This window comes from Thamnophis elegans, chromosome 3, assembly GCF_009769535.1.
Source record: "Thamnophis elegans isolate rThaEle1 chromosome 3, rThaEle1.pri, whole genome shotgun sequence".
NCBI classification, from domain to species: Eukaryota; Metazoa; Chordata; class Lepidosauria; order Squamata; family Colubridae; genus Thamnophis; species Thamnophis elegans.
In genome coordinates this window covers 121073638-121100816 of record NC_045543.1, presented here as the reverse complement: position 1 = coordinate 121100816, position 27179 = coordinate 121073638, and the positions used below count along the sequence as shown (strand labels likewise).

At 38.5% G+C, this 27179-nt stretch overlaps 1 protein-coding gene across 1 annotated transcript in view; it reads left to right on the top strand.

The window, feature by feature from the left end:
* Positions 1 to 27179, top strand: part of RAB3C (RAB3C, member RAS oncogene family) — an 83792-nt gene that overhangs the window by 13908 nt on the left and 42705 nt on the right. Inside the window, exon 3 of the mRNA XM_032214331.1 lies at positions 26527 to 26645. Coding sequence (XP_032070222.1) covers positions 26527 to 26645 — 119 coding nt within the window. The remainder of the gene's footprint in view (positions 1 to 26526; positions 26646 to 27179) is intronic.

Sequence of the window (27179 nt, the reverse complement as noted above, 5' to 3'; positions counted from 1 at the left end):
ACTGACTGTTGAGAACTGAATTGCCTCATCAAATAGCTTGAAGCATCAGCAAAGTAAAATATCCCACTGAAGTTTTGCACAGCCCTAATATTCCGTAACTGCTACAAGAAAATGTTTTATTTCTATTATGTTTTAAACTAGGATTTGAAGGTTTGAGTTACCTGCCTGAGACATGACACAGATTTTGTGCATCCTCTTAGGCAGAAGTGTAAACCCAACTGGTTTCCTTGATTTTAAAGAGACATAGGATAGTTGACTCAATGATTGTGCTGTAAACTGAATTCCCACATTATATTCATTCTTAGCCTGCTTTTGCAAAATGATTCCAGATGGTTAACGGCATTCAATAATATTCAGGCTTATTTACAGATTTAACAAAGTAGAGATAAGTAGATATAGATCATACAGATATGCAACTCTTTGGAAATAATTAAGAAAATGTGCCTTAGACAAGTACAAGGATGCAACTGTAGCATCTCTCTGCCACTAGTTAAGCAGTCACATATCTTTCTTTAACTACCATGTAATCTTCTTTTAATAACCCCATAATACCTTGTGGGGTGGAGTCTGGGCAACTGAATGGAGCTGAGTGTTTACTGGCCAGATGCCCTTCCTATCACCAATGCAGAGTTATATTCAGCAGATATATACTCATTGGGCCCAGAGAGAGAAATATCTGCCTCTACTTAGAATCAAACTCACAGCCTCCTGATTGTAAGGTGAGAACTCCACCTCTAGGCTACTGCATCACTCTCTTTAACTACCATGTGATCCCAGGAAATATTATAGCTTTAAAAATAAATTTAGTCCAGTGTTACATTCATGTTGCCTGAACTCTTAACCACATTTTGGCAGTCAAGTCCAAAATGGTGCATATCCCTAAAGGATAAAGTAAGAGTTCTGCAAAATCACTAATCCAATGCCTATTAGTATCAAAATCTAGGTTCTGTAGGTCATCATTGCCATAAATCCTGTTTTGGTCAGACCACAGCTAGAAGATAGCATCCAACACTTAGTACTGCAGTTTAGGAAATACAGCAACCAAGCGATCTAGGTTCCAAGAAGAGTAACTACAATGATTAGAGATATTGAATATGTTTAGCCTGCTGAAAAGAAGATGGTGAGGGAGGCATGTAGAAGATATGACAATTATATAGAAGTATATTTTAGTTAGGCATCAGGTAAAATTTTCTAATTTCGTTGTTCATGTTTATTTTGTTTTTTATATCTTTCTGTGGAGCTGAGGGGGAGAATAATTTGAAAGAACAGACTGTCTCAGGCAGTTGTGGAAGTATTTAAGGAGAGGGAGAGCTCTTCTTAACAGAAACATATTGTAGAGGTTTTGTGTATTAGACTACCCTTTCCCCTGTTGGGGGAAAGAGGGAGGATAAAGGAAGCTCTCTATGCAAGAATTGTGACTTTTAATTAAATTCACTCTTCAATTTATCTCTGGAAATATCCCATGGGAATACCATGTTGTGAAACCATTATGATGATCAGGAAATGTCACTTCATTGATTGCAAAGAAATCTCAAAGCAAATTCTATTCCTTAATTTTTATGAAATGTGCGTCCATTCTTGCTATCTGAATCTGTTGCTGTTGGCTGCAGAACTCCAAGAAAGTGACAATACTATCCTGAATGTGTCTATTCAAATAGAATAGTTTGACTGGGTTCGATGCTGCTTACGCCGAAATAAAAGGATGCAGATACAGAAGCTAAGCCTTATTGTAATAATTCTCAATATCTGAAGATATACTTGGAAACTGTTTACCTGTTATGAAAACTAGATACAATAATTTTCAATGTTACTTACACTTGCAAGGAACGAAGACATTGTAGTTATTTCACACAACAAGTTCAGGATCTTTACACTACAAATCCTATAAGTTCCTTTAAAAGTGACAATTACGGTATTTACAACACATTCATCTTATAAAGAAAGTATGGATAAAAGATGTTGCGAACACATTTCTCTAAATTCTTCTGCCTGTAGTGATGTTGCACAGTCTATGCAAATGCTGTCTTTGGAGCACAAAATACTTTTATGCTGCATAATAGCAATGGGTTAAATCTGGATCTTTAAAAACATACGTTTTCAATGTTTATAAAATATAGAGATGTGTGGGGTCTATATTTATTAGACCTTACTAAAAAGCACTTGTTAAAAATTCATAACAAGGACCTTGTGTTTTTTGCCCATGGAAAATATTGGCGATTGGACCTAATGTCACCCAGAGAATTTCCTTGGTTAAGAGTAGCCTTAAAATTGACTCATCCCTTTGCCAATAGTTAGTACTATTATTGTAGTAATCTTGATTACTACAATATTAGAACTATGCAATATTGTTTTAATTACAAGTAAATTAATGAATCGGTTAAAGTCTTACCTTTTATTTTACAGAATTATCTTTGTCCCTCTTCAGCTTTCCTTGATTCCAAAGTCAAATTAAATCGAACAGGAAAACATCATAAGAAAATTTATCTCATGGCTATTTTTGAAATTAAGAAGCACTGACAGAGAAGCTGCAGAAAGATGTAGGTAGAATTGTAGAGTCAGAAGGGGTGCCTTAGGCTATCAATGGCCTGTCTTCACAAAAATCCAGTTTAAAGGATCTATGACAGATGGAATAATTTATGATAGATATATTCAGTGAAAGGGAGCCCACTAACATTCCAGATAATTGACTTCACTTATGAAATAATCTTACTTTTAGGAAGTTTTTTTTCTAACTTTCAGTGGATTCCCTTCAAATATTTGAAAAGTATTATATTTTCCTTGCAATCGCTTCTTTCTCAAGTATCCTCAAATATTTCTCTTCATAGAGAAATATTTCTCTTTCTAGGTAGCAGGTTCACGTTCAACATGAACGTATTATAATTTCTCTGAAGCTATACGGTATGGTGTCCAGAAATGGATGCAGTACTTCAGAGAGGAAAATTTCATGCAACCTAAAATTGCATTTGTTTCTTTGCAACCTCATCATACTTAGTGGCTTATAATTAATTTTCAATCACTTACACTTCTAGTATATATATTTTTTCACAAGAACTATTATCATATAGGGTACATCCTATGTGATATTAATGAATTTTATTTTTGTTTCCTCAACAAAGAATTTTGTATTTTTCACTTAAAATTCATTGTTGATTTCAGTCAATTTCTCTAAATTTATTTGCATTTTCTTTATGCCCTTAAGATTGGAATGTCTTTATTAATGAATTTTAGATAATTAATGATTCCACCAAATCTTGAATTATCTGTATATTTCATAAGTAATCATCCTAGGGATTAATACAAATATTAAGGAGTAGAATTTTGGCAGCACACCAGATATCTAAGTCCAATTGGATGAGAAATGATTTATGAACAGATTTTGGGTATGATTTATGAGCCAGCTATGCATTCATTTAATTACCATGCATTTGGCCAGTACAATTAGATTGCTAATATCATGATATACTTTGTCAAATGCATTATTGAGATGAAGATATATCGATAGCATTTCCACAATCTCTTAAGAAACTTATCCAATCCAATTTTTAAAAAAACAGGCAAATCCATTCTGATGTTTATTGTTTTCAATGTACTTACAGATCCATCTTTTTATGATCCCTTCTGGAATCTTTCCAGATGTTGATATTAGACAAGCAATCTTGAGAAAGAGATACAACTTCAAGTCAATGTTCCTCTTGATGTTGTGATGTTCCTCTTCTGAATTGTGACCTTCCTCTTCTGAAGATGAATAATATTTGCTTCTTCTAGCTTTCAGTCATTTTATCAATTCTTCACAATCCTCAAAAACAATATACTTAGGGCCAAACTGAATATCAGTAAGTATCGTGGGTACCCAAAGATCAAATTAATCAGAGTTCTAGGGGTTTAAATTAATTCACAATTGACCTGTTTGTGACACAGCAAGAATTTACATTCTTCAGCGCAGAATGAAGCACAGTTTGGTTTATTAGGAAGGACTGAGTGTATTATAATGAGGTGGTTTCTTTTGTGGCTAAAATAATGTTGTGTTGAACATACATGGAGCCACTTGCCTTTACAGTGAAAAGGAAAACTGATTTGCACATCACAATTGACCTGAAGTTGTGTCTCTTCCTCAAGGAATTTCAAGGATTCCCAAGGAATCGAAATATGACACATGGGCTTCAATAAAAATAGAAAGTCTCTTGGGGTGCTTTGGAGCCAAAGCTGCAAAGTCACATTTTAATGAGTCCATGTTTTTTTTTCAATAGAAATCAATTGCTCAAACAATGAAATGACTGAACTATAAGAAGAAATGTCGACTACAGTTTAACCATAAAATCAGCTCGCCAACTCTATTGGAACAACCTTGGAGTCTTGTTTCTGCATTGCCTTGTTTTGTGTGCAAACAATAAGTGAATTAGTCTGGCTGGGAGTTAGACTACTGGTTAAATTGTGTCTAAAAGAAGCTGAGACTTCCAGCAACTGTTATTTTTCTACTTCCCTTTGAAGTTCCCATTCAGGCGCCTCAGACCTATTAAGAGTCGAAGTGCGAGCTGATTTTCTTATAGCTAGACTGGCTCTGCGGTGTTTCTTTTTACGTAGGGAGATCTCTTCACAAAACTTTTGATTCTTCCCTTTTCCTCCCTCCCTCCTTGGAAGCTTGCAGCTAGATTTTATTTTATTTTATTTAAAACATTTATGTAGCCACCCATCCTTCAGTTACTCTGTTGGATATTTGATGTGGCTTGTAATATTGCCTCTTAAGAAACAGGAAAGCAGGGGCAGAACAGCAGACAGCTGAGGAAAGTTCTTGCTGACATAACATCCTTGAAACCATTAAGTCTACGTTTATTAGAGCCATCCTTGCAGTTCCAAGATGCATTTTAAAATGTTACTTCGTTTAGAGATGGGGTTACTCTTCATTGATGTTCGAGTTTGATATCCCCTTTTTAAATTTTGGGAAAACTGTGCTCCCACCCCTTATACTTCAGTGATTCAGGGAGGCATCTGCCTTCACTGCTTCCAAATGTTTGTATTTGTAAACAGTAAACAGTAACAGAGTTGGAAGGGACCTTGGAGATCATCTAGTTCAACCCCCTGCTCACACAGGAGACCTGTACTAGGGTTTCAAACCGCCGAACCACCAACCTTTCTGATCGATTTGCATTTATTAGTTTGTCAAACATGTACAAGATAGCAGGTATAAATATAAACATGGACATGAACGAAAGAAATAAATACAAATAAATGGGGACAGTAGGACTGGGAAGGTAGGCACGCTGGTGCACTTATACACACACCCTTTATGGATCTCTTAGGAATGGGGTGAGGTCCACGGTAGACAGTTTAAGGTTGAAGCTGTGGGGGTTTGAGGATGTAACAATGGAGTCAGCAAGAGCATTCCAGGCGTTGACCACTCTGTTGCTGAAATTATATTTTCTGCAATCGAGTTTGAAATTGTTTACTTTGAATTTGTATCGATTGTTTGCCTGTGGATTATTGAGGTTGAAGCTGAAGAAATCGTTGACAGGTAAGACGTTGTAACAGATGATTTTGTGTACTGTGCCTAGATCATACTGCAGGTGGAGCAGCTCCAGATTGTCCAAGCCCAAAATTTTGAGCCTGGTGACATAGGGAATTCTATTGTGAGTAGAGGAGTGGAGTACTCTTCTCGTGAAATACTTCTGAACCCACTCAATCATATTAATGTCCGATATACAGTGCTTTGTGCTATTTTTTTTTAGCTTAAACATGTTTCAACTTTCAGTAGGAATTGTATTCAGGAAGAATGACATCTTGACAGTCAGGCATCCCTAATTTCTTAGCAATCTCATTTAGACAAATGCACACATGTAAAACAAACATATACAACAAAACCATGTGAAGGTGCAAGATAGCAATTTTTCCCCATTCTGTGTAGAGTGAAAACCATGATATTTTCCCACTTCCAGACAGTGCTACAGTTCAGAGAAGAAAGTAATGAGTAAATGTTTTCTGTAGTTGCTTCTTGATCAGCTGGAAGGAACATTGATCGTGGTGTTCATTACCTCATCTTTTCAAGGCCATCAGAAGTAAATAGGACTTCAAAATACTTTGGAGGCATTCAAGAGGGGATACCGTCTGGCAGGGGTGGGCTGGTTGGGGTTTGCAGGGGTTTGAGAGAACCTCTAGCTACGATTCTTTGCAGTTCAGAGAACCCCTAAATCCCAATCCTGGCTGGCCCCGCCCACCCCACCCCTCCCAGAAGTCCCCACATGGCCCATTTTGGATGTAGGTAAGTGCAGGGCACGCACAGAGATTTGAAGAGAGCAAAAAATGGACCTCCAGAAGTTCAGCCTCCAGAGGGCCTCTAGAGCCTGGGGAGAATGTTTTTGCCCTCCCGGAGGCTCGAAAAAAGCCTCCGAAGCCCAGGGAGGGTGAACCCCCACCCCCTGTGGTGGAGAGGGCTGATTAGGCCACACCCACCCAGCAATCAGGAAGAAAACACCTTGCTAAAAATTTTGAAGCCCACCCCTGCCGTCTGGGGTGAAAGTACTTTGGGCTAAGTGACTAGACCACATTTCAGTTTAGAATATGCTGAGTCATTTCTCTCGGAGAGAAAATGGGAGGAAATAAGCATCTTATTAGGTAACAGATGCAATTTTCCAACATTCATTGTGTTTTTTTTCTTTGTTCTGCCTATTTGCTTGAATGGAAATAATTAGTTTTGTCCTCTTGATAGAGTGGGGCTACTATTTTCTGCCAGTTTACCATCTACAAAAAGTGATTTATTCTGCTAAGGCCACTAATGTCTCCTCAATTAAAAAAACTAATAATATTTTGTTCCAATTAAGGGTGGCTGTTCCGAGAAAAACTAATTGATGTATCTGCCTTTGGATGTTTGGTTGCCTACACACATAAAAACACTATGATTTCAGAGTAGACCCAAAAAAAATCCTTAGGTGAATCTCCCTGCACTGTTCCAACTTTTTATAATTAATACTAAACACTATTTCTCTTGTCTAAATTGAATTTAAAAAAAGTTGGCCTGCTAACTGCACTGGCAAAACTTTGATCTGACAATGTCACTTGAGGTTTTTTTTTTCTGCCAGCTTTTTTGGGCAATTTTCTCCATCTCTTGCTGTTCTTTTCTAGACTGGCATGAGGTAGTCATCTCAGGTGACAGATTGAGAAGGATGACAGATCAAGGTTATGTTTCAACCTACCATTCTGTCTGCTGAAGAGGCTCCTTTGCTCATGGTTGTGCTCTAAGAACGTCTAAGAGCAAGACGGGCAGAGGGCATAGCTTGATAGAAGTGAGCCACTCAAATGTCATTGTCAGGGTTCCAAATAGCATCATTAAACAAATCAAAATCCAAAGCAATAAGTTCCTCAAAGTTGCAATTTATTGAAAGAGCCATGTTGGCACATCTGGGGAAACCGAAATCTGAAAACTTCCCAATTTTCCCCACCTAGTTGAAAATTCAAGATCTTGCTCCCACACTTACAAGTCCATCACATGGTCCAATCTCCCACTGCCATGCTGGCAGTTCCACCCATCCAATTCGGGTCAGGTGCAGAGACAAAGGATGACCTTGGCTTTCTAGAAAGAATTTTGTTGTGGTTACATAGTATGCGACTCCTTACAATCCCCCCTCCAATTTTCCCACAATAGAAAATGCATAGCAGAATAATAGAAAGTGTGGCAGGCCAAAGACCCAAAAGAAAAGATGCTGCAGGCCTGACAGTCATAACTTTTTCTGAAAGTTATTAGGAGCAGTACATACTTGGGAGAGCTGTATTCACCATTTTCTTGTAGAAATTAGCACAGTAGTTCACAGGCCTATATAAATAGACCGCTGTGCTCTACTCATCAGAGAGGACAATCAGAACAAGCCACACTATTCCATAAAGCTTCATTTGGAGGCCCCCTTTTGAGGATACATTTTAGCCTAGTGTCTGCTGTTAAAACATTGCTAGTGACTTTTCTGCAGGAAAGAATGATTAGCAGATGATGGTAATACAGCCTGCAAGTGAGGAAAATAAGCAGCAGGTCCAAATGTGGGTAAGTGGGTAAGTGATGGCAGTGGCTGTTCCCCCTCCCAATGGGAGATCTTTTGTGCCTTCCATTTTTTCACCCTGTTTGAGGTTCCAGCTAACTTATTTGCAATGGAAACACTGGGATTTAAGTGGCAGACTAGCATCTATTGGAGGAAGCTGTAAGGAAAGAATAATAGATGAGAGGGGAAAAAAACTTCCTTGCTACAGCTGTGTCTGTAGCTAATTGTGCCCTCTGCTATGTTGTTCTATTGTAATTTTTTATTACCAGATAATTTGTCTGGTGAACTAATTATAGAACGGTGATGGCTAACCTTTTCCAGAGCGAGTGCCCAAAGTGTGCATGTGCCCAAACCCCAAAATGCAATGCATGTGCAGCTCCCATGCATGTGCCTCCATGCATGCGCACCAGCCCCCTGCACACACCCTGTCCCCAGTGCATGCACGCACAGCCTCTTGCACACACCTTACCCCCCGCACATGTGCTCCAGAGACCCAATGACCAACTGGCCAACGGGAAGTACACATGCATGCATGGTGAAGCTGAACTAGGGTGACGGCTTGTGTGCCCACAGAGAGGACGGTGCATGGCACCTGTGGCACGAGTGCCATAGGTTCGCCATCACGGATATAGAATATGGAACAAGCAAGGTAGCTGAACCCCATTTGATAAATCCTGAATGAGGTTTTACTTTTCATGCTTTAATCCCAAAGGTGCTTTTTCAGGAGGCAACTGGACTTTCTTGTTTCTTTTTGAAGAGGTTTTGCTTCTCATTCAAGCTTCTTCGGTTCTGACTGCATGGTGGGGAATGGAAAGATTTATATTCCTTGCAGACAGCTGGTCATTTGCATCCTTTTAGTGTCAAACTGGAGGGCTGTGGGCTGGGTGCGTCATGCATAGGCCACGCCCACCCAGGTTCCAGGAAAAACACGTTGCACTATATCACATGACAGCAACGTGACACCTTGAGTTTGACATCTATGCTTTAGAGGATCGTGGAAGTCATTGAAGGTTTTTTTGTGTCCTCAGGGTCACCTGAGTAGTGTAAATGGGTGTGGAGCAGAGGTGGGTTTCTACCGGACCGGTTCAGCCAAATAGGTAGCAACTTGGCAGCCTGGGTCGCTGGAACCAGCAGTGACCCAGGCCTGCCATGCCCCTGAACCAGTTCTCTCAGTAGCGCCATAGGTGCCACCATCTTGTTTTTGGCTTCTGCGCATGCGCAGAAGCATTTTTTAGTACTGCACATGCATGTGTAGCATGCATCAAGCACTCGTGTGGTGCATCCCCTGAGCAAACTGGCAGTAGCAGCAGCCGGAATCCACCCCTGGAGTGGAGACTTCTTGGTTGCAGGATGTTTTCTGCCCTGTGTCCCTTCACTATTGAAGACAGGTGCAGGCTGTTGGAGAAGAGCCTGTGTTGTCTGCATCTCAAACTAAAGTGCAAATGGTTCCTGTAGTCTGCTATTTTTCTGGAAATCCATTCATACTCCCACACTGTTTGAAGGGTGTTCATCCCAACATGCGTAGCTAAAACCCTATAGAGATTCTTAGTCATCCAGGTCCTGGTTGTCCCAAAGGTGCTTTTTCAGGAGGCCACCGGACTTTGTTTTTCTTTGAAGATATTTCACTTCTCATCCAAGGAGCTTCTTCAGCATCTTCAAAGAAAAATGAGAAAGTCCAGTGGCCTCCTAAAAAAGCACTTTTTGGACAACCAGGACCTGGATGATTGAGAATCTCCATAAACGTTTAGTGCTTTAGATTTAGTTGCTAAATATAACTCATTACCTGCACAGTAGAAGCTTCAATGGATCATGCTGGGAAGCAGCCAAATCTCAAAATTATAAAAGGCACACTAACAAGGATTTGTGATATCTATCCTGTTGGCTAAAAGGAAACAAAGCCTGAAACTGCTAAATTGTGATGACCTGATGTCTCCCACTGGTATGCTACCCAAACAGAGAGGCAATCAGGAAATCTGAAAAGAAAATGATCCACAGAAGAACTGAAAAAAATTATTAATGTTTATACTGAATGGAGTTTCCTCTAGCAAATTTGTTCCAATTTCCACTTGTTCTATTTGCTTGTTATAATTTCCTTTGATTTCCAAAACTCATCCCTGAATGACGCCAGAGATTACCTTCCAGTGCTGTTGAGTGCACAATTCCTTTTACAATTAACTAATTGTAGATTTAGGTGGAGAAAATTAACAGGGCCAAACTGAAGATGTTGGCTGCTTTTCATCAATCTTAATTCTCCCAGCTTTGCAGCAGAGAAGGAAAAAAAAAACAGATTATAAATAAATCTTTTGGAGGCAATTTACCAATAAATAAACAGGCGCCAATTTTTATATTGATGTTTTTGCATTTATTGTAGAATTTGGGGGGTGATGAGCTTATCTCTAGAAATCTATGAAGTATGTCTATATTTATTTATTTCTCAAACTTAGAAGTTCAACCAGTTCCATTAAGACTCTATATAAACCAGGTTTCTCAACCATGACAGTGTGAAAATCTAGGGATTTCAACTTTCAGAATTCTCCAACCAGCCATGGTGCCAAAATTGGAAACACTGCTCTACACACAGCACTACACTTATAGCAAGCATCTAATAAGATCGATAGAAAAGCTAACTATTAGGAAAGAAGAAGTAAGATAGACTCACTCAAGGCTTTGAAAGAGGTCTTGACATAGCTCTCTTCTTCTAGGATGCTTTAGAAAGCATTGTACTAAAATTTCCAACTATCCCACAGTATTTAATTTTGTTATTCACAGAGTGAAGCAGAATGTTTTGAGACAGTGCCTCCACCAGAATTGTTATGGTCAGGGAAGGGATCAAAAAATGGGAGACCTCTTAAGAAACGAGTGTGAATATGAAGGAGCTTGCAGAAAAGAAAAATGGACATACAAAGGCAATCGAAGAAGGCAGTCATCAGAAACTGTAGGGATTGTGTCAGAAAGGCTAAAGCTCAGAATGTGATGAGGCATGCAAAAAAATGCTCAAAGCAACAATGCTTGGGGAAGGGGAAGCAAAGAAAAGCCAAGAAGTCTGCAGCCAAGAGGAAAGAGTGGATTAGTGGCTGGTGGCAAGAAATGTCTTAATTCAAATTTTACATCTGTCTTCTCTCAAAAGGGAAACAAAGCCATAACTGGCCAGTGATATACCTCTAGTGGATGAAGAATAATACAGCTCAGGCTAAAGTAGGTGATAATAAAAGAACACTAAGCTCTAATTCAAAGGCAATCAGAGGTATCCACAACTCAGGATGAGGTGGAACCCTATAGCAGGCACAAATGCACATCAAAGCTCTGCCATTTTCTATATGCTTAAAGTTATATGCACATATATATACAAAGGGGCAGAGAATACCCCTGAAGCAGTACAGTACAGTAACTCATGCAATAAGAGACTTAGTGTTCTAGTAAATTGCAGGTTAAACAGAGCTACCAGTATGATTGCACCTTTTAAAAAGTAAATGCTATTTTTCTGAAAGTATTAGCTACAGGAGCATATAATTCAGATCTCAGTAAGTAATAGTCCCACCCTATGCTACCATGGTGTGTTCCCTTCACTGACAGTCTTCAAACAGAGACTGAATGGTCATCTGCTTTAGATGATCCTGCACTGAGCAGAAGGTTGAATCAGATTATTCTGAGAACCTTTGCAATTCTATGATTCATTGTGCAAATTCAAACTAAGCCAACCTTTATTGCAAAGAGATTGCAACCCTCTATAACTATGAACCTAATTTCACCATTCCATAATAGAGAATAGTATTGTCTGTTTCTCATCTGATTTAGTGAGTTTCTGGGTTTAAAAATAAAGACAATTTTGTTTCTCACTCTTGTCCTCTATTTCAGGACATAAAATATGGGTAAAATATACTAATACATGTTTTTATTAATATATCTACATTTCACTTCAAATATAATGAACATTTGTTAGCATTCATATTCTGCATTCAAGAAAATCATATTATGGCCATTAAATAATGGTGGAATAGACTTCCACTTAATTACCCAGTATTCCTTCAGTCTGTATATGTTCTAGAACAGTGGTCACCAACTGATGGTCTGTGGGCAAAATTTTGGTGGTCCACAGAAAAATTATTTGCATTTTTTATATTTCACTAAATTAGGGGTCCTCAAACTATGCCCCCTGGGATGGTTACCTGCAATGAACATTTGTGTTGCTGCAGAGAGTCTCCCCCTTTGGGGTCTTTTTGTGTAGGTCGGAGGGGGGCAGAAATTCCAACTTGGGGTCTGCTTCGGTCTCCTGGTGTGGGACTCTGGGCGAAGGCTGGAGGGAAGTGCCACTGGTGGCAAAGACCAGAGGGTCTTGTTCCAGTGGGACTGCGTCATGGCCTGGAACTAGCTGACCATCTCAGCCTGCTGAGCCTCCAGGCACCGATACTTGGCTTTGCACTCCTGGTCTGCTTTCTGCCTGGAAAACCTATGCTCATAATCCTCAGTGAGGTGCTTCTATTGAGCCTCCTTCTCAGTCAGATCCAATTTAAACTGAGCTATTTTGCCAACATTTTCTTGTGGTGGTACTTACTTCCAACAATTGCTTCCTGTTGGGGCTCTAAGGAAACTTGGTGGTGAGGTGAGGAGTTACTGGGAGGGTGAGTAGGGGCTGACGAGGTGCCCCTCGATGTGAGTGACATTGAGTTGTCCACTCCCACCCAGTCACATGACCACCCAGCCATGCCCACCCAGCCAATCATTAGACAGATCATATTAGTGGTCCGCGGGATTTAAAATTATGAATTTAGTGCTCCCTGAGGTCTGAAAGGTTGGTGACCTCTGTTCTAAAGTTTCCTGATGAATATTAATCTCCAAACATCTTTAAAGGAGACTTCTTCCTCGTTCAACTTCCGGTAAAGGCTTATTTTGAATTTTCTCTGAATATTCCACTATCTCCCGCAAAACACATTTTCCCACAATGATACACAAGGAATATATTAAACATAGTGCACTTTAAATAATCCTCAGGCATATAATCTCACATTGCCCATTTAATTTTGTTCCCAGATTTCTTTGTGAGTTTGTTGATCACTACCCAGATTGGGGCAGGTTATAAAAATGGTAAAATGCATTAATATGGATGCATTTTGAAATAAATTATTTGAAATGGTTTCAGAACAAGGGAGAAATGAGGGAGACTGATACCCTTCCATTCTAATAATGAATGCCAGCCGTGAAAAACCTGCGAAGGTTATTTGCTCTGCAGGCAGAACAGTTTTGACCAATGTTGTGCAGGCTGAAAGACAAATATGCAAGATGGGAGAAATTCCTCAGGCAACGAAGGCAGACTCATACTTAAAATTCAGCCTCATTTCAGATGCAACATATAAATATAGCACAAGTACTAATCAAAACAAGGTCCTGAATATCTTGAACAACAGTATAAGCAAGCTCTGAATGTTCCTAAGCTACCGCTCTCTGCAATGAATGATAACATTAGCCCCTGCCTGAACAAGGCCAGGAGAAAGTCCTAAATTCAATTACTCATATTGGTTTTTATGGATTATGCTAAAGGAGTTTTAGTGCACTTAATCAATATACAGCTTGGTGTTTTTTTTTAAGTCCTTGATTGATTTATTCTTTTTATTTTCTATGAGTTTTTAAATTAAGTGGGGAAAAAGGGTAGCTGCAAATCATTTGGATGCAAGATTTGGATTAAAGAGGGAGCAGCTGCCCAGTTCAGAGCAGAGGAGGGTTGTTGAGAGAATTATAAACACGTCCTCTTGCAGCTTAACCAAGATAAATTGAGGAGGACCACTTCACAGCTGGCAGGGTTTTCCTTTCCCCAGGGCAACTGACAAGAGAAAAATAAAATAAGATAGAAATGCCAATAAATCACATGAATCAAGAAACAAAGAGTAAGCAGTCCGATTACCAGCCACCTTTACTGGAAGGAGATATAACTGAGACAGACCATTGCCATCAACCAGTGGTGGCCATCCTAAAATTAGAAGCAATTATTCCCGCTTCTAATGTGCACTGACTTTGGCCAAAACCAGATTTCAGGACTAAGTAGATAGATTTCTGTCTTTGTTCTAATATTGGATTTCCATTAAGTTTCTGACCTTTCCTTTGGAGCTTTTGAAACTGGTTTACTTATTTCTATGGAAGAGAAGACCAGGGACTTTATCCCTTATGTTTGTGTAAGAATCAGATCCTAGTGCTGCCCCTTAAAAAGATCACTGCCTGTTTATCTGAAACATGTTATGAATATTTCCATACCAAAAAAGATATCATCACTGCAAATTTTTGTTACTAGAATAAATATAATACTAGGCAATATTTAAAAACCAAAAGATTTAAAGCAGTGGTGAAATTCAATTTTTTTACTACAGGTTCTGTGGGCGTGGCTTGGTGGGAGTGGCAGGGGAAGGATACTGCAAAATCTCCATTCCCACCCCACTCTGGGGCCAGCCAGAGGTGATGTTTGCCAGTTCTCCGAACTACTCAAAATTTCCACTGCTGTTTCTCCAAACTATTCAAAATTTCCACGTCTGGTTCTCCAGAACCTGTCAGAACCTGCTGGATTTCACCCCTTATTTAAAGGGATGAAAAATTAAACATACAGTAATGTCTATGTATTTTTTGGGAGAACACATTTCGTCATCTAAATAGCTCTAGAACTTGTTGGCAATCGCCTCCTTACACTGAAACATTAGAAAATTGCAATCCTTCCAGGCATTTTGAGGGAGAAAGATATTGTAAACTTCTCAGTATATTTCAGATTCAGGAGAATGCTTCCAATCAAGCTATTTCTAGATCACTGCAAAGGGCATGGAGGTAGTTTGAGTAGCCTCTGGGCTTCTATATACTGTGAGCAACTGGAGAATCCTTGGTGTTCTCTGGGGGCCACAGAGATAGTTCAAGTCCAAGCTACAAATATTCTCATCATTGTGTACGGTCACAAACACTTGTCTCTGGACAAGGAATTTCAGCCAGAGGTTACATAGATGCATGTGTACACTGAGTTCTTTCAAATGCAAAGGATTACACTTTTACTCCTCTCTTTGGGAGGAAAATAAAATTGAAGATTTTTCCTTGTTCCATCCGTCTGCTGAGTCGATTAAGTGAATCTAGGACATTCAACCACTATTCTTCATTGAGAGCTGACTGGTCTTGTAACACTCGTGCCCAGGGGTGGGCTTCAAAAATTTCAGCAACGGGTTGCTGGGTGGGTGTGTCCATGGTGGGCATGGCATAGTCAGCCTTCTGTCCCATGGAGGGCAGGGCATTTTCATCTTCCCCAGGCTCTGGATGCTTTCCTCGAGCCCCTGGGAGGGCAAAAACTGCCTCCCCTGGGCTCCAGGGCTAGGGAGTTTCCAGGAAGCCCATTTCCCCCCCTCCCCGACCCTCCGCATGGGCCTAGCACTTACTTCTCATCCAAAATGGGCCATGTGGAGACTCCTGGGAGGGGTGGGGTGGGCAGGGCCAGCGAGGGGTGGGATTTGGAGGTTCTCCAAACTGGCCATAATGTTAGCTACGGGTTCTGTAGCAGCCGCCCCTGCTTGTGCTCCATCTGGCTACTCAGAACAGCTTTTTTTCCTTCAAGGGCTGCATTCCCTCAGAAATGCAGCCCTTGAATTCTTCTGCGACAATTCATAATGGAACATCCCATCAAAGTAACACCTCACAAAGGAAAGTGTTGCCCTGTTCCTAGTCAACTGAGGGGCTTCCTCTTTGTTTTGATTTGCTTGGTTAACAGCTTTTTTATTACAGCTTTAGAAAGACGGGGCTGACCTGAATCTTTCTTTGTACACCTCTACAAGACATATCCCCATAATTTAGCAAACAACCTGTGATCTATATACTACACATGTATGTGTGCTTCACTCTACTTCTTGTTTATTTAGAAGAGAATATAAACCTCCTTGAAAGTAGAAACTCAGGATAATTGTTTTAAAATATAGCAATTAAAAATATTCACCTTTGGAATTTTGATGAAAGCAGGCTGCAGCTTCATAGCCAGTGATTTGCTAATGCTTGCTATAGTTTAGTTGTCCTTTTTGTTATAATACTCACACTTAAGATCAAATATTTGCAGATGTTAATGATTTGTACTTAATGTTTCAGTTTAAGTCTGTGTGTCAATGTATTGAGGTAGGGTATATACTTGTATTGCTAAGAGCCGAGGTGGCGCAGTGGTTAAATGCAGCACTGCAGGCTACTTCAGCTGACTGCAGTTCTGCAGTTCGGCTATTCAAATCTCAACGGCTCAGGGTTGACTCAGCCTTCCATCCTTCCGAGGTGGGTAAAATGAGAACCCAGATTATTGTTGGGGGCAATATGCTGACTCTGTAAACCGCTTAGAGGGGGCTGAAAGCCCTATGAAGCGGTATATAAGTCTAACTGCTATTGCTAAGAACCTAGGCTCTTTAAGGTTGCCACACATTACAGGAAGCATTGAAGCATCTTTTCATTCACTCCAGGATCCCAAAATTTGGAATGTCAATGACTTGAATATGTTTATTGGGCCATTTTGTTAACAACAGACATACCCTTTGGAGACTAATGTCTGCCAAAACTTGAGTAAATTGCTGTCAGGGATGACTGAATAGGTTTATTGTAAATCTGTTTCTTCATACCAGAGAATCTCTGATGAGTAGAATATAAATAAACTTTCACATGCCATAGTAATTTTAAAGTTTATCATAAAATTCTTTTTATAAGCTGAGAACTGTGGATACTTTCAAATAAATTTATCATCAAAAATACTGAATGCAATTTCCAAAACTGAGGCTTGTCATGGGCATTTCATAGATGTGGCCGTCTAATATTGGTCTCCCTAATGGTTCTGACAATAATAGGAACATTATTGGAACATGCAGTTTTCATCCAGTCTTTTGGGATCAGCCGCAGTGGCACAGTGATCAGAGTGCAGTACTGCAGGCTACTTCTGCTGATCACTGGCTACTGCAGTTTGGCAGATCGAATCTCACCGGGCTGAAGGTCGACTCAGCCTTCCATCCTTCCAAGGTTGGTAAAATGAGGACCCGGATTTTGGGGGGCAATAGCAATAGCAGTAGACTTATATACCGCTTCATAGGCCTTTCAGGCCTCTCTAAGCGGTTTACAGAGAGTCAGCATATTGCCCCCAACAATCTGGGTCCTCATTTTACCCACCTCGGAAGGATGGAAGGCTGAGTCAACCCTGAGCCGGTGAGATTTGAACCGCTGACCTGCTGATCTAGCAGTAGCCTGCAGTGCTGCATTTAACCACTGCGCCACCTTGGCTCTGTAAACTGCTTAGAGAGAGCTGTAAAAGCACTATGAAGTGGTATTTAAATTTAAGTGCTATTGCTATCAGAGGCCTCAGTTAGGATAAATTTTCTCTTACCAAAAACTTATGTACTGGTTTGTCTTAAATATAATTCCACCACCAACCCCAAAGTTAGTATTTTAATTTTTGTCAGATCTTTACATGACTATATTTATGTCCTCGTGAAATTAATACCTCAAAAAATAGGATTGTGCCAGGTTGTGGTTCTACTCTGCTTCACTTCTTTGTTTCTTCAAAATCATACATTTGGTGGAAAACAAGTTAAGAAACTAATGTCATCTTTTTTTTTATCAATCCAGATGATTTTTTTTTTTATTAATAATTTTTTTTTATTTTTTTGTTACATAAATAACACATGCCCAAAACAGTGGGGGGGGGGGAAATCAAAACAAAAAAGAACAAAAAACAAGACAGAGAAAAAAACAAAAAGAACACAAGTATATGTTATAAAAAAGTATATCAGCTGGTTACAACAAATTTTTGTGCATCTCTTCCATTAATTCATATTAATTCAAATATCTTAACTCAAATGTTTACCATATTAACATCATCATACCTCCACTTTTAGTTGACTACAGTTGTTTAAACATCCTTCATCCTTAACTATACCAAAGATCCATAACCACATGCTGGCATTTCATTTACTTGTTTATAAAATCCTCCATTAACATCAAATCCTCATATCCTGTTTTAGCTAAACATCCATAATATTTAATACCAAAAATTCCATCCTCCATGTATATAGTTTATTATCATTCTCCTTTCTTTATTTAATTATATCGTATATCATAGCATTTTCCCCATATTAGTTAAGATTTAACTGTATATAGTTATATTTTATTTTTATAGTAATAATTATTGTGATTAATAACCTTTATATATAGTCCAAGAATATTTCTAACCTTTCCTTCTCATATCCAATTATTATTTATCATAGCAACTCAACATTATATACATTACTATCATTATCAATTATTATTCAACTATATCTATTACAAATGAATTTAACTAGGTTTAGCTAGTTTTAAATTGTACTCTTCCATCTATCAGCCTGTGTCTCTCCAGTAACAGAACCTCCTTAATCCTGTTGCCATTCGTAGGTCGAATTCTCCAAACATCTTTATGAGCAAGTCCATACAAAAAAATCTTTGCGCCTTTTTGCTTATGGTGCCTCTCATATAATGCTGCCGTCCTCTGTTTATTTCCTTTATCAGCTTGTCTTTAATTCTCAGTGGTGGTATCAAAAGTTTTGCAGATGGTATTTCATAAAGTATAAATTCTTTAATGCTTCTCACTCCTCCTGCGCCCTATCTTTCGAAGTAAATCTTCTGTGTGGCTGCTCCCCCTTCAGACATTCCATCTTTTTCTCCCTCAGAGGTAAACCAGTTGCCCCGAATATCAGCAAATTGAAAATCTTTATCTCTGACATCCTTAGTTTGTATTTGAAGAACATTCAAACGTTCAACGTTCTCATTTTTCCCTCATATTTTGTTGCTAGAAACACCAGATAATCCAACTTTCTCTCAATTCTATCATGTGTGGCAGATAATTTTTGTAGTGCCGAAGAAATCATTTGAATAGAGGCTTGAATAGACGCCATATTTGTATGGAGTTAGTATTTTTTCTTTAGGAACTCTGAGGTATTTGCAAGTAAAAACAAGCCGGGAACTGGAATCTTATCTGATCTTAGACCAATCCAGCCAAGCAATAAAAGTGTCAAGTTGTAAGGAGCCAAATTATAGTGAATTGGTTTACAGCCCACTTGCAGAGGATCAGAGGAGATGTTGGAGTAATCTATCCTTTGTCCATGTAAATAGCATTTAAGACATTTAAAAAATAGGGTAACCACCGTCCATAAACCAATAAAGAGATCGAAATCGCCGCTAGATTCTTCTGTTCTTTAATTTAAATTAGCTTGAATTTTTAGGCGGACTGTCTTTTTCTGAGTAATAAAATCACCTTACCAGCTGGAAACACTTCGCCATTCTTTGGAGCTATCTGCAGTTTCAGTTAGCCTTATGGCTAATCCGGAAATCACTGGCAAAGGAGGTTAAATTCCAAGCCCCCAGAGACTTTGCGAACGTCTCTGGGGTCACTGGATCTCCTCCTACCTTTCACTGTCTCTCCGGGACAGCTTGGATCCAAAAAGGAACCGTCCTAGTGCTTCAGAATAGGGGAATTTCAGGAATAGCCTGAAAATCCATCTTCTCGCTGCTAAGCCCCGCCTTCTTCTCACTAATGTCATCTTTAAATGCCCAACAATAAATGAGAGTAGCTAAATATTTAGAAAAGAGATTCATGCCATTACTCTTCAACCATTTTTGCAGAAGGGGTGACTCTTAATCCTGAAATCCAGTCTCAAGAATCAATAACAGTTCCATCTTGTCAGAATTCAGCTTCATTTTATCATAAATAGCCTTTACAGATTGGGGACATGTGACAATTTGGATGATACCTACTCTGAATCTTCAGGAAATGAATGTAAAGCTTTCACTTGCATTTTGATGACAGTTATCTCCAAAGCCATAAATGATCATCTCCAACAACTTCATTAAAGTCATTAAATTAACATGGAATGCAAAATGGAATATTGCAAGATCACTTTACAAAGTTCTTTTATTTTTTAAATTGATTTTCTATTAAATACATTTCTTAATGCTTAATAAACATTGTGTTGTCTGGGTATTTAATTTGCTTAACAATACAAATTTGCATTCTTAATCTCCACACCTTTTTTCAAACCATTGATAAAATAGATTCAATGTTTGATAATATTCTACATCTTTTTTCTGCTTAATTTTCAATGTCAATCTATCCATTTCTGCATAATCTAGTATCTTCCTAGTTATCTCTTTATCTCGAGATATATCTTCATTTTTCCAGGACTGTACAAACATAATCCTCGCTGCTGTTGACATGTACTATTAAGTAAAGAAAGTTCTCAATTGGTTGAACAGATGTTTCCCAGTATAATACATATTCCTCAAATAGTGGTTCTAAGCAACAGTTCCCTCCTACAATACAAGAGCTCCAACAAGATGCTATCATTAAGAAAATCTTAAGTCATGAAAAAATGACAGAAGTTACAAAAAAGTCAACTTTCTGTAGTCTGCTTATCAATGCATTCAGTGGGTCAGAATCTCCATATCTAACCTATTTCCTCTAAGAGCTGCAGTGCTACCACCATCTTCACAGGCTTTGCTCAATGCTAGATAATAGATGAAGTTCAAAATGGATAGGTCCAGTGTCAATCTTAAGCATTAGGGGTGAGGCCCCAATGTATCTTTTGCAAAGAAACGTTAGGATGGAATTCTTTGATGCTCTTATTAACCAAGGCATGAAAGAATCCTACACATAATTAGTGCTGTAAGAGTCTTAACTGCTACCTTATAGGAAAAGTAATAGAACTTATTCAAAAAGATATTATTAGAGTGTGATAAATACCCTAGACAAAACATTTCCCAAAGTGATACTGATCCTACATGAATCTGAGTGATTTCATCTCTGGAGAATTTTACAAGTTGTTCATAACATAGTTGAACTCAGATGGTATCAAAGCATTGCTGAAATAATTGGAGGCTAGGCCATCTATTAATGCAATCACTGAAGAAATATGTTTTCTTCTCTCTGATTTCTATCATGTAGACCTTATTAATAATTCCACCACTATGTCTAGCCTATATGAAGCTGGTGCTGACCTGTCAAAGAAGGAATGTTTGATGCTCTTATTAAAATATACAGGCATGAAGGTATACATGGGCTATATAAGGGATTTGTGCCTGGTCTGTTTGGAATCTCACATAGAGCCCTTCAGTTTATGGCTTATGAAAATTTAAAATCCCGATATAATAAATATAAAACTATCACATATGAAATGGAACACTTGAAATATATTACCATGGCAGCATTATCCCAAATATTTGCCGTCACAGCAACATACCCGTATCAGGTTGTGAGGGCATGTCTCCAGGATCAGCACAACAGATTCTCTGGAGTACTTGATGTCATCCATAGGATATGGAGGAAAGAAGGAATTCATGGATTTTATAAAGGAATTATGCCCAATACAATACGAGTCACTCCTGCATGTTATATCACCTTTATAGTATATGAAAAAGTATCTCATTTTTTACTTTGACTTATTAATAAATGAAGATTGAATTTTGACTCCATATATTGTTCTGCAGCCTTTCAGTGAAGCAGGAATGCCAACACCTGTCTGCACATAGAATTTTTTTCTGGATTCATATTTGTCAGTTTCATTTGTAATACCTTTTAAATGGACCAAGGTCACCTGCAAGTTGGTATGTTTCGTGTGTGTGTCTGTGTGTGTGTTTGTGTGTGTTTGTGTGTGTGTGTGTGTATAACAGCTTGCTTCCAGAAATTGTGAATGCCCCAACACTAGAAGTCTTTAAGAAGATGTTGGATAGCCATTTGTCTGAAACGGTATAGGATTTCCTGCCTAGTTTCCAGGTTTTCCCCACCCAAATGAAAGTCCAAGTCCCTGCCCAGGACCCATGTGTCCATCACATGGTCCAATCAGGCACCATTCCAACTGGAGATTCCTCCCAGTCACACCACTCCAGGTGCAGGGCAAGATGTCCTTGAGTTTCTGAGAAAGGAATGCTATTTTGACTATATCTATTACACTCCCTATAATCTCCCCTCCCAATTTCCCACAGCATTAAATGTGGCAGGCCTTAAGGCCCAATGCAAAAGATGGCTTTCAGACCTGATACTGTCCTTATTTAGGGAATAAAGTTGTGCTTGGATTATGCTAGCTCAGAAGGCTAAATGCCTGGATATTTCTCTGCAGAAAACGTGGGAAAGTATTTGCATAGAATACTAACCTCTCTTTCTGGCTAACCTGCTAGAATTTTTAATTAAAAAATTCAGTTAGTTTATTTTGATGCTGAGAAGTACATGTAGTCCCCGACTTACAACAATTCATTTAGTGATCCTTCAAAATTACAACATCAAAAAGTGACTTACGACTGTTTTTCACACTTATGACCATTGCAGCATCCCCATGGTCATGTGATCAAAATTCAGATGTTTGGCAACTGACTCATCTTTATGATGGTCCCAGGTCATATGATCACATATTGTGACCTTATGACAAACTATCAGTGAGGAAGCCCGATTCACTTAACAACCATTTTACTAATTTAAAAACTGCAGTGATTCACTCAACAACTGTCTTACTTAGAAACAGAAAATTTCGGCTCAATTGTGGTCGTAAGTCAAGGACTTATCTGTTTTTAGTATGATTCAGTTTGAATACCACAGAAACAGATTCATCTCCTAGGTTATATTTCTGAGAACTAGAGGATAAAGTTTATTATCTGCTTCTTCAGAAAGTAGAAGTGGACTTTAAATTAGAGATTAGATTCCAATTTAACACTATGAGAGACTTCTTAATGCTGAAAATAATCAGTGTGAAAATGGGATTATTATTAGTCGAGGGTGAGCACTGCCTTTCCTTGGATTTTATTTTTTTTAGCTAAAGCTAGCATATTTTATCTGTTGTTATAGATTGCTGTAATGTTTGATTTCCTGCATCAAGCTTTGGGAATTGGGATAAACAATAATCCCAAATTGCATGACTGGATCCCAGGAACATGTTCAGAGATAATGTGGTTTGTTCAACTTTGGCTAAACATGATATATGAACCCAGCTATTGATGTTTCCTGCTTAGCACTATGAGGAACTGGGACTTGTGCCATAAAACTGTCAGTAAATCTTGACTAAACACTTTGTCTTAACTAAGGATTTTAAGCAAAACCTTGAAATATTTTGGAATTGGCAAATTGTTAAACAAAGGAGCAATTGCTGATTCACAAGCCTATTGCAGATAGGGATACTGGTGTCTTGTGAGCAGTTTTGGTCTTGAGAGGAATTTTACTTATAAGCAAGCTTTCTTGAGATTGAATTGTCAGGCTGTAGTCCTATATACCCTGTTTCCCCGAAAATAAGATCTCCCTGGAGAATAAGTCCAATTGGGCTTGCACTAAAATAAGACCTCCCCTAAAATATTTAAACGCAAGTGCAGCCAGTCCCTGCCATATCCTGGGGTGGGGAGGGGGGTAATATGCCCCATGTGTCCCATATGCACCTGCCATACACGCGGAACAGCTTCGCAGAGGCCACTCCCGCAAACTCTAGCTACTGCGCCCCTTTTTTTAGTGGCAGCTGCAAAAAGGGTGGCAGGCCCAGTGATGCTAGGGCTGGCAAGAGTGTGCCAAAAACAGAAACAGAACCTCTGGTCCTCTCTGGATCAGCTGATCCGCGGGCCGTGGGCTGAGGTTAAGGGGCCTCCTGCACCTAAAATAATAAGACCTCCCCCAAAATATGGACAAATGCTTATTTTGGGGGTCAAAGGAAAATAAGACTCTCTTATTTTTGGAGAAACATGGGATATTTATAATCGAATTGTACGTATATGTATATATACATACAATTCGATTATAAGACCTATGTATATTTATAAGCATATTCACTAGTACAGCAAGACCTACAATTGAGTAAACAACCATCTGATTTAGAGTAAAAATTAGATTCTTCTAGCTTTACTTCTACATGAATCATCACTACATACCCAACAGCAATCATTATCAAAGGACATTTTATTATGCGCTTTCTGTATGGTGTGTATCTATAGCTACAATTACAACACCTGACTGACTGTCTGGTACCAAAGCAAAGAAAAAGCTCCTTCAAAAATCTTTATGCATTTTCACCATTCAACCAGGAAAAAGATGGATTGCCATGGTAACATCATAATGGAAAATAGGGCACGTTTTTATCAATATTTGTCAGGCTTATTGTATGCTGTTAGACTTTTGCTTAGAAAATTACTCTGAAAGTAGAAAGGGACCATGGCATTTCAGTGTTAGAATAATCTGATCAGTGGGTAAATTAGCACCAATGAATAAGGAAGATTGAATTGATAACCTAACTGGTTTTCCATAGAAACCTATGTCAAGATTTAATGAAAAAAATCAGGATTAATTTTTAGTAAGAAGTATAAATGAAATATGGAATTAATTATTCTGAATAGTCTATTAGCATAATAACTAGACATACAACATGCAACAAAAGGACTGCAAAGTTCACTGAGCAGGGAAATTGATGGCAAAATGTTAGCATAGTAAATGAAGTCATATTTAATTGCATTCATGTTCACACTAGTTCTTCACATGGTTCTAATAAATTATGAATGTATCAGTTGTCACTAAAGCATTTTGTCATAAATGAAATTTAAGTACTTGGTTAATTTTTTCCAGAAATACCTTGTGTATGGACTATCTACTATGACATTTCCCCATGTACATCAATTGTAATGAAGGTGTCATTCATGACAATGGACTCTGCAATACACTGGACATTTTCTTCTTATGGTTACATTTGTTTAATGTTGCAGCAACAATTCATGAATATGAATGCAATAATTGGGACAGAGGAGATATATAATCTGTAAAACCTATTTAAATGTGCATCAGGGAAAAATTAATGTAAAATTAATGTATTTAACAGACTTATATAAGCAATGCTGCATTTTGGGAAAGTCTTTGTTTTGTAACTAGATAAAACTGCAGTTAGACAAAACTGCTTGAAGACAAACAAATGTTATTTGTTTATTCAGCACCATCCAGCTGTTTGGATTACAATTTCCTCCTCCTCCTCCAGTAACATAGCCATGGGTGCAAAGACACAGTTTCCCATACAGTACTTTATAATAAAATTTAACTGGCCTCTTTATGTAAAAAGAAATTCTAGAAAGTGTGAACTGTAGCTAAGATAACTTCTATAACAGCATCTAAAGTTTGTATGTTGGAATCAGGTCAATCAGTGATTTGTCTCATCATATGAGAACCTCCAACCAACCAATGATTCCTCTCACCAACTAGTGTGACAGCATAAAACAGTATCCAACATCATCATACTCCTTGGGGCTTTATAGAGTGCTTGCAGGCATCACAGTATCATCCTTTCATTAAAAGAAATGTGACTGGTGACAAAATAACACGATGCTCCAAATCTGGGAGATGGGAGTTCCACTCAGTGGGAAAAATGTTCCACATCCAAATTCAGTGGAGCCCAAGATTTTGAAAACAAAGCAGAAGTGAATTAAGAACAGGTAGTCCTCAACTTATAACAGTTCATTAAGTAACCATTCAAAGTTACAACAGCACTGAAAAAAGTGGCATGACCATTTTCACACTTATGACCATTTTCACACTTATGACTATTGCAGTATCTCTGTGGTCACATGATCAAAATTCAGATGCCATACATATGAGACAGGCAACTGTCTCATATGTATGACAGTTTCAGTGTCTCAGGGTCCTAGGATCACCTTTTGCGACCTTCTGACAAGTAGTCAATGGGGAAGCCAGATTCACTTAACAACCATGTTACTAACTTAACAACTGCTTAAGTGATTCCCTTAACATCTGTGGCAAGAAAAGTCATAAAATGGAGTAAAAGTCACTTAACAATAGAAATTTTGGGCTTAGTTGTGATTATAAGTTGCAAACTATCTGTATAAACCTGGAGCAGAACAAATGCCACTTGCGCAGAAGTTGTAAGAAAGTTGTACTAAATGTTATTCTTCCCATATGATTTTCCATTTACACTTAACCATCACCTACCAGACCTACCAGAAGAATAAAAGCAACTTTAATGAGGGAGAAAACTCTTCTCAAGGAAAAGATATTACATACTTTCGCCTCTTGATATTTCTGTAATGAAATCTGCCCTCCAGGGGACCTTGCAATGGAGAAGCAAATGTCTTTGCCATGGCTCTAATATAATTTGTAATTTGCCCCAAAATGCAGTCAACATCAAATATGTTGACAGATAAAGATGGCTGAAGGCTTATTTTCTCACGTGCATTTGAGTATCTTTGGGCTTATCATTTCATATTGAGACTCATCACTTACTTATCAGATGAAAATAAATCACAGTTGAAGCAATGGAAGCTAACAATGACTTCAAGATCCATGATCTGAAGTAACTTAGTTCCAGCTTTTGCCTAGATATACCATACATATAACTATCAAACAGTGGAAAAGGGTGTTTGATCTCCTGAAATGTTATTTTTGTTGAAAATAATATTTTGAAATGCCATCAGTATGGGGCTGATGTAAGTGTTGAATTTCACTACTTATTATTAGACATTAACTATTGATATTTCATGGTTTTAGGATACAGCAGGTCAAGAGAGATATAGGACAATTACTACAGCCTACTATCGGGGCGCTATGGGCTTCATTTTGATGTATGACATCACCAATGAAGAATCTTTCAATGCTGTACAAGACTGGTAAGTAAAATATATTTAGGAATCCATTGGAAATAAAGGATAGTTACCTGACAACCTCATTTTGACTCTTGTTGTTATAAGAGTTGGCTAAAGGTGCCTTTCTTATTAACGTGAATCTGATTTTGAGAATTATTTATTCTGGATTAAACTGTGCCTCATGGCAACTACAAAACTTTAAACGTTTCCCCTCCTCATTAGTGACAAATTCAAATGTCTTCAAAACAACATAGGAAGTGTTCTGCTGGATTGGACATTTGACTCATCTAGTCTAGGGGTGACATGATAGCAGTGTTCCAATATCTCAGGGGCTGCCACAAAGAAGAGGAAGTCAAGCTATTCTCCAAAGCACCTGAGGGTAGGACAGGAAGCAAAGGAGGGAAACTAATCAAGGACAGAAGCAACTTAGAACTGAGGAGAAATTTCCTGACAGTTAGAACAATTAATCAGTGGAACAGCTTGCCTCCAGAAGTTGTGAATGCTCCACACTGGAAGTTTTTAAGAAGCGATTGGATAACCATTTGTCTGAAATGGTAT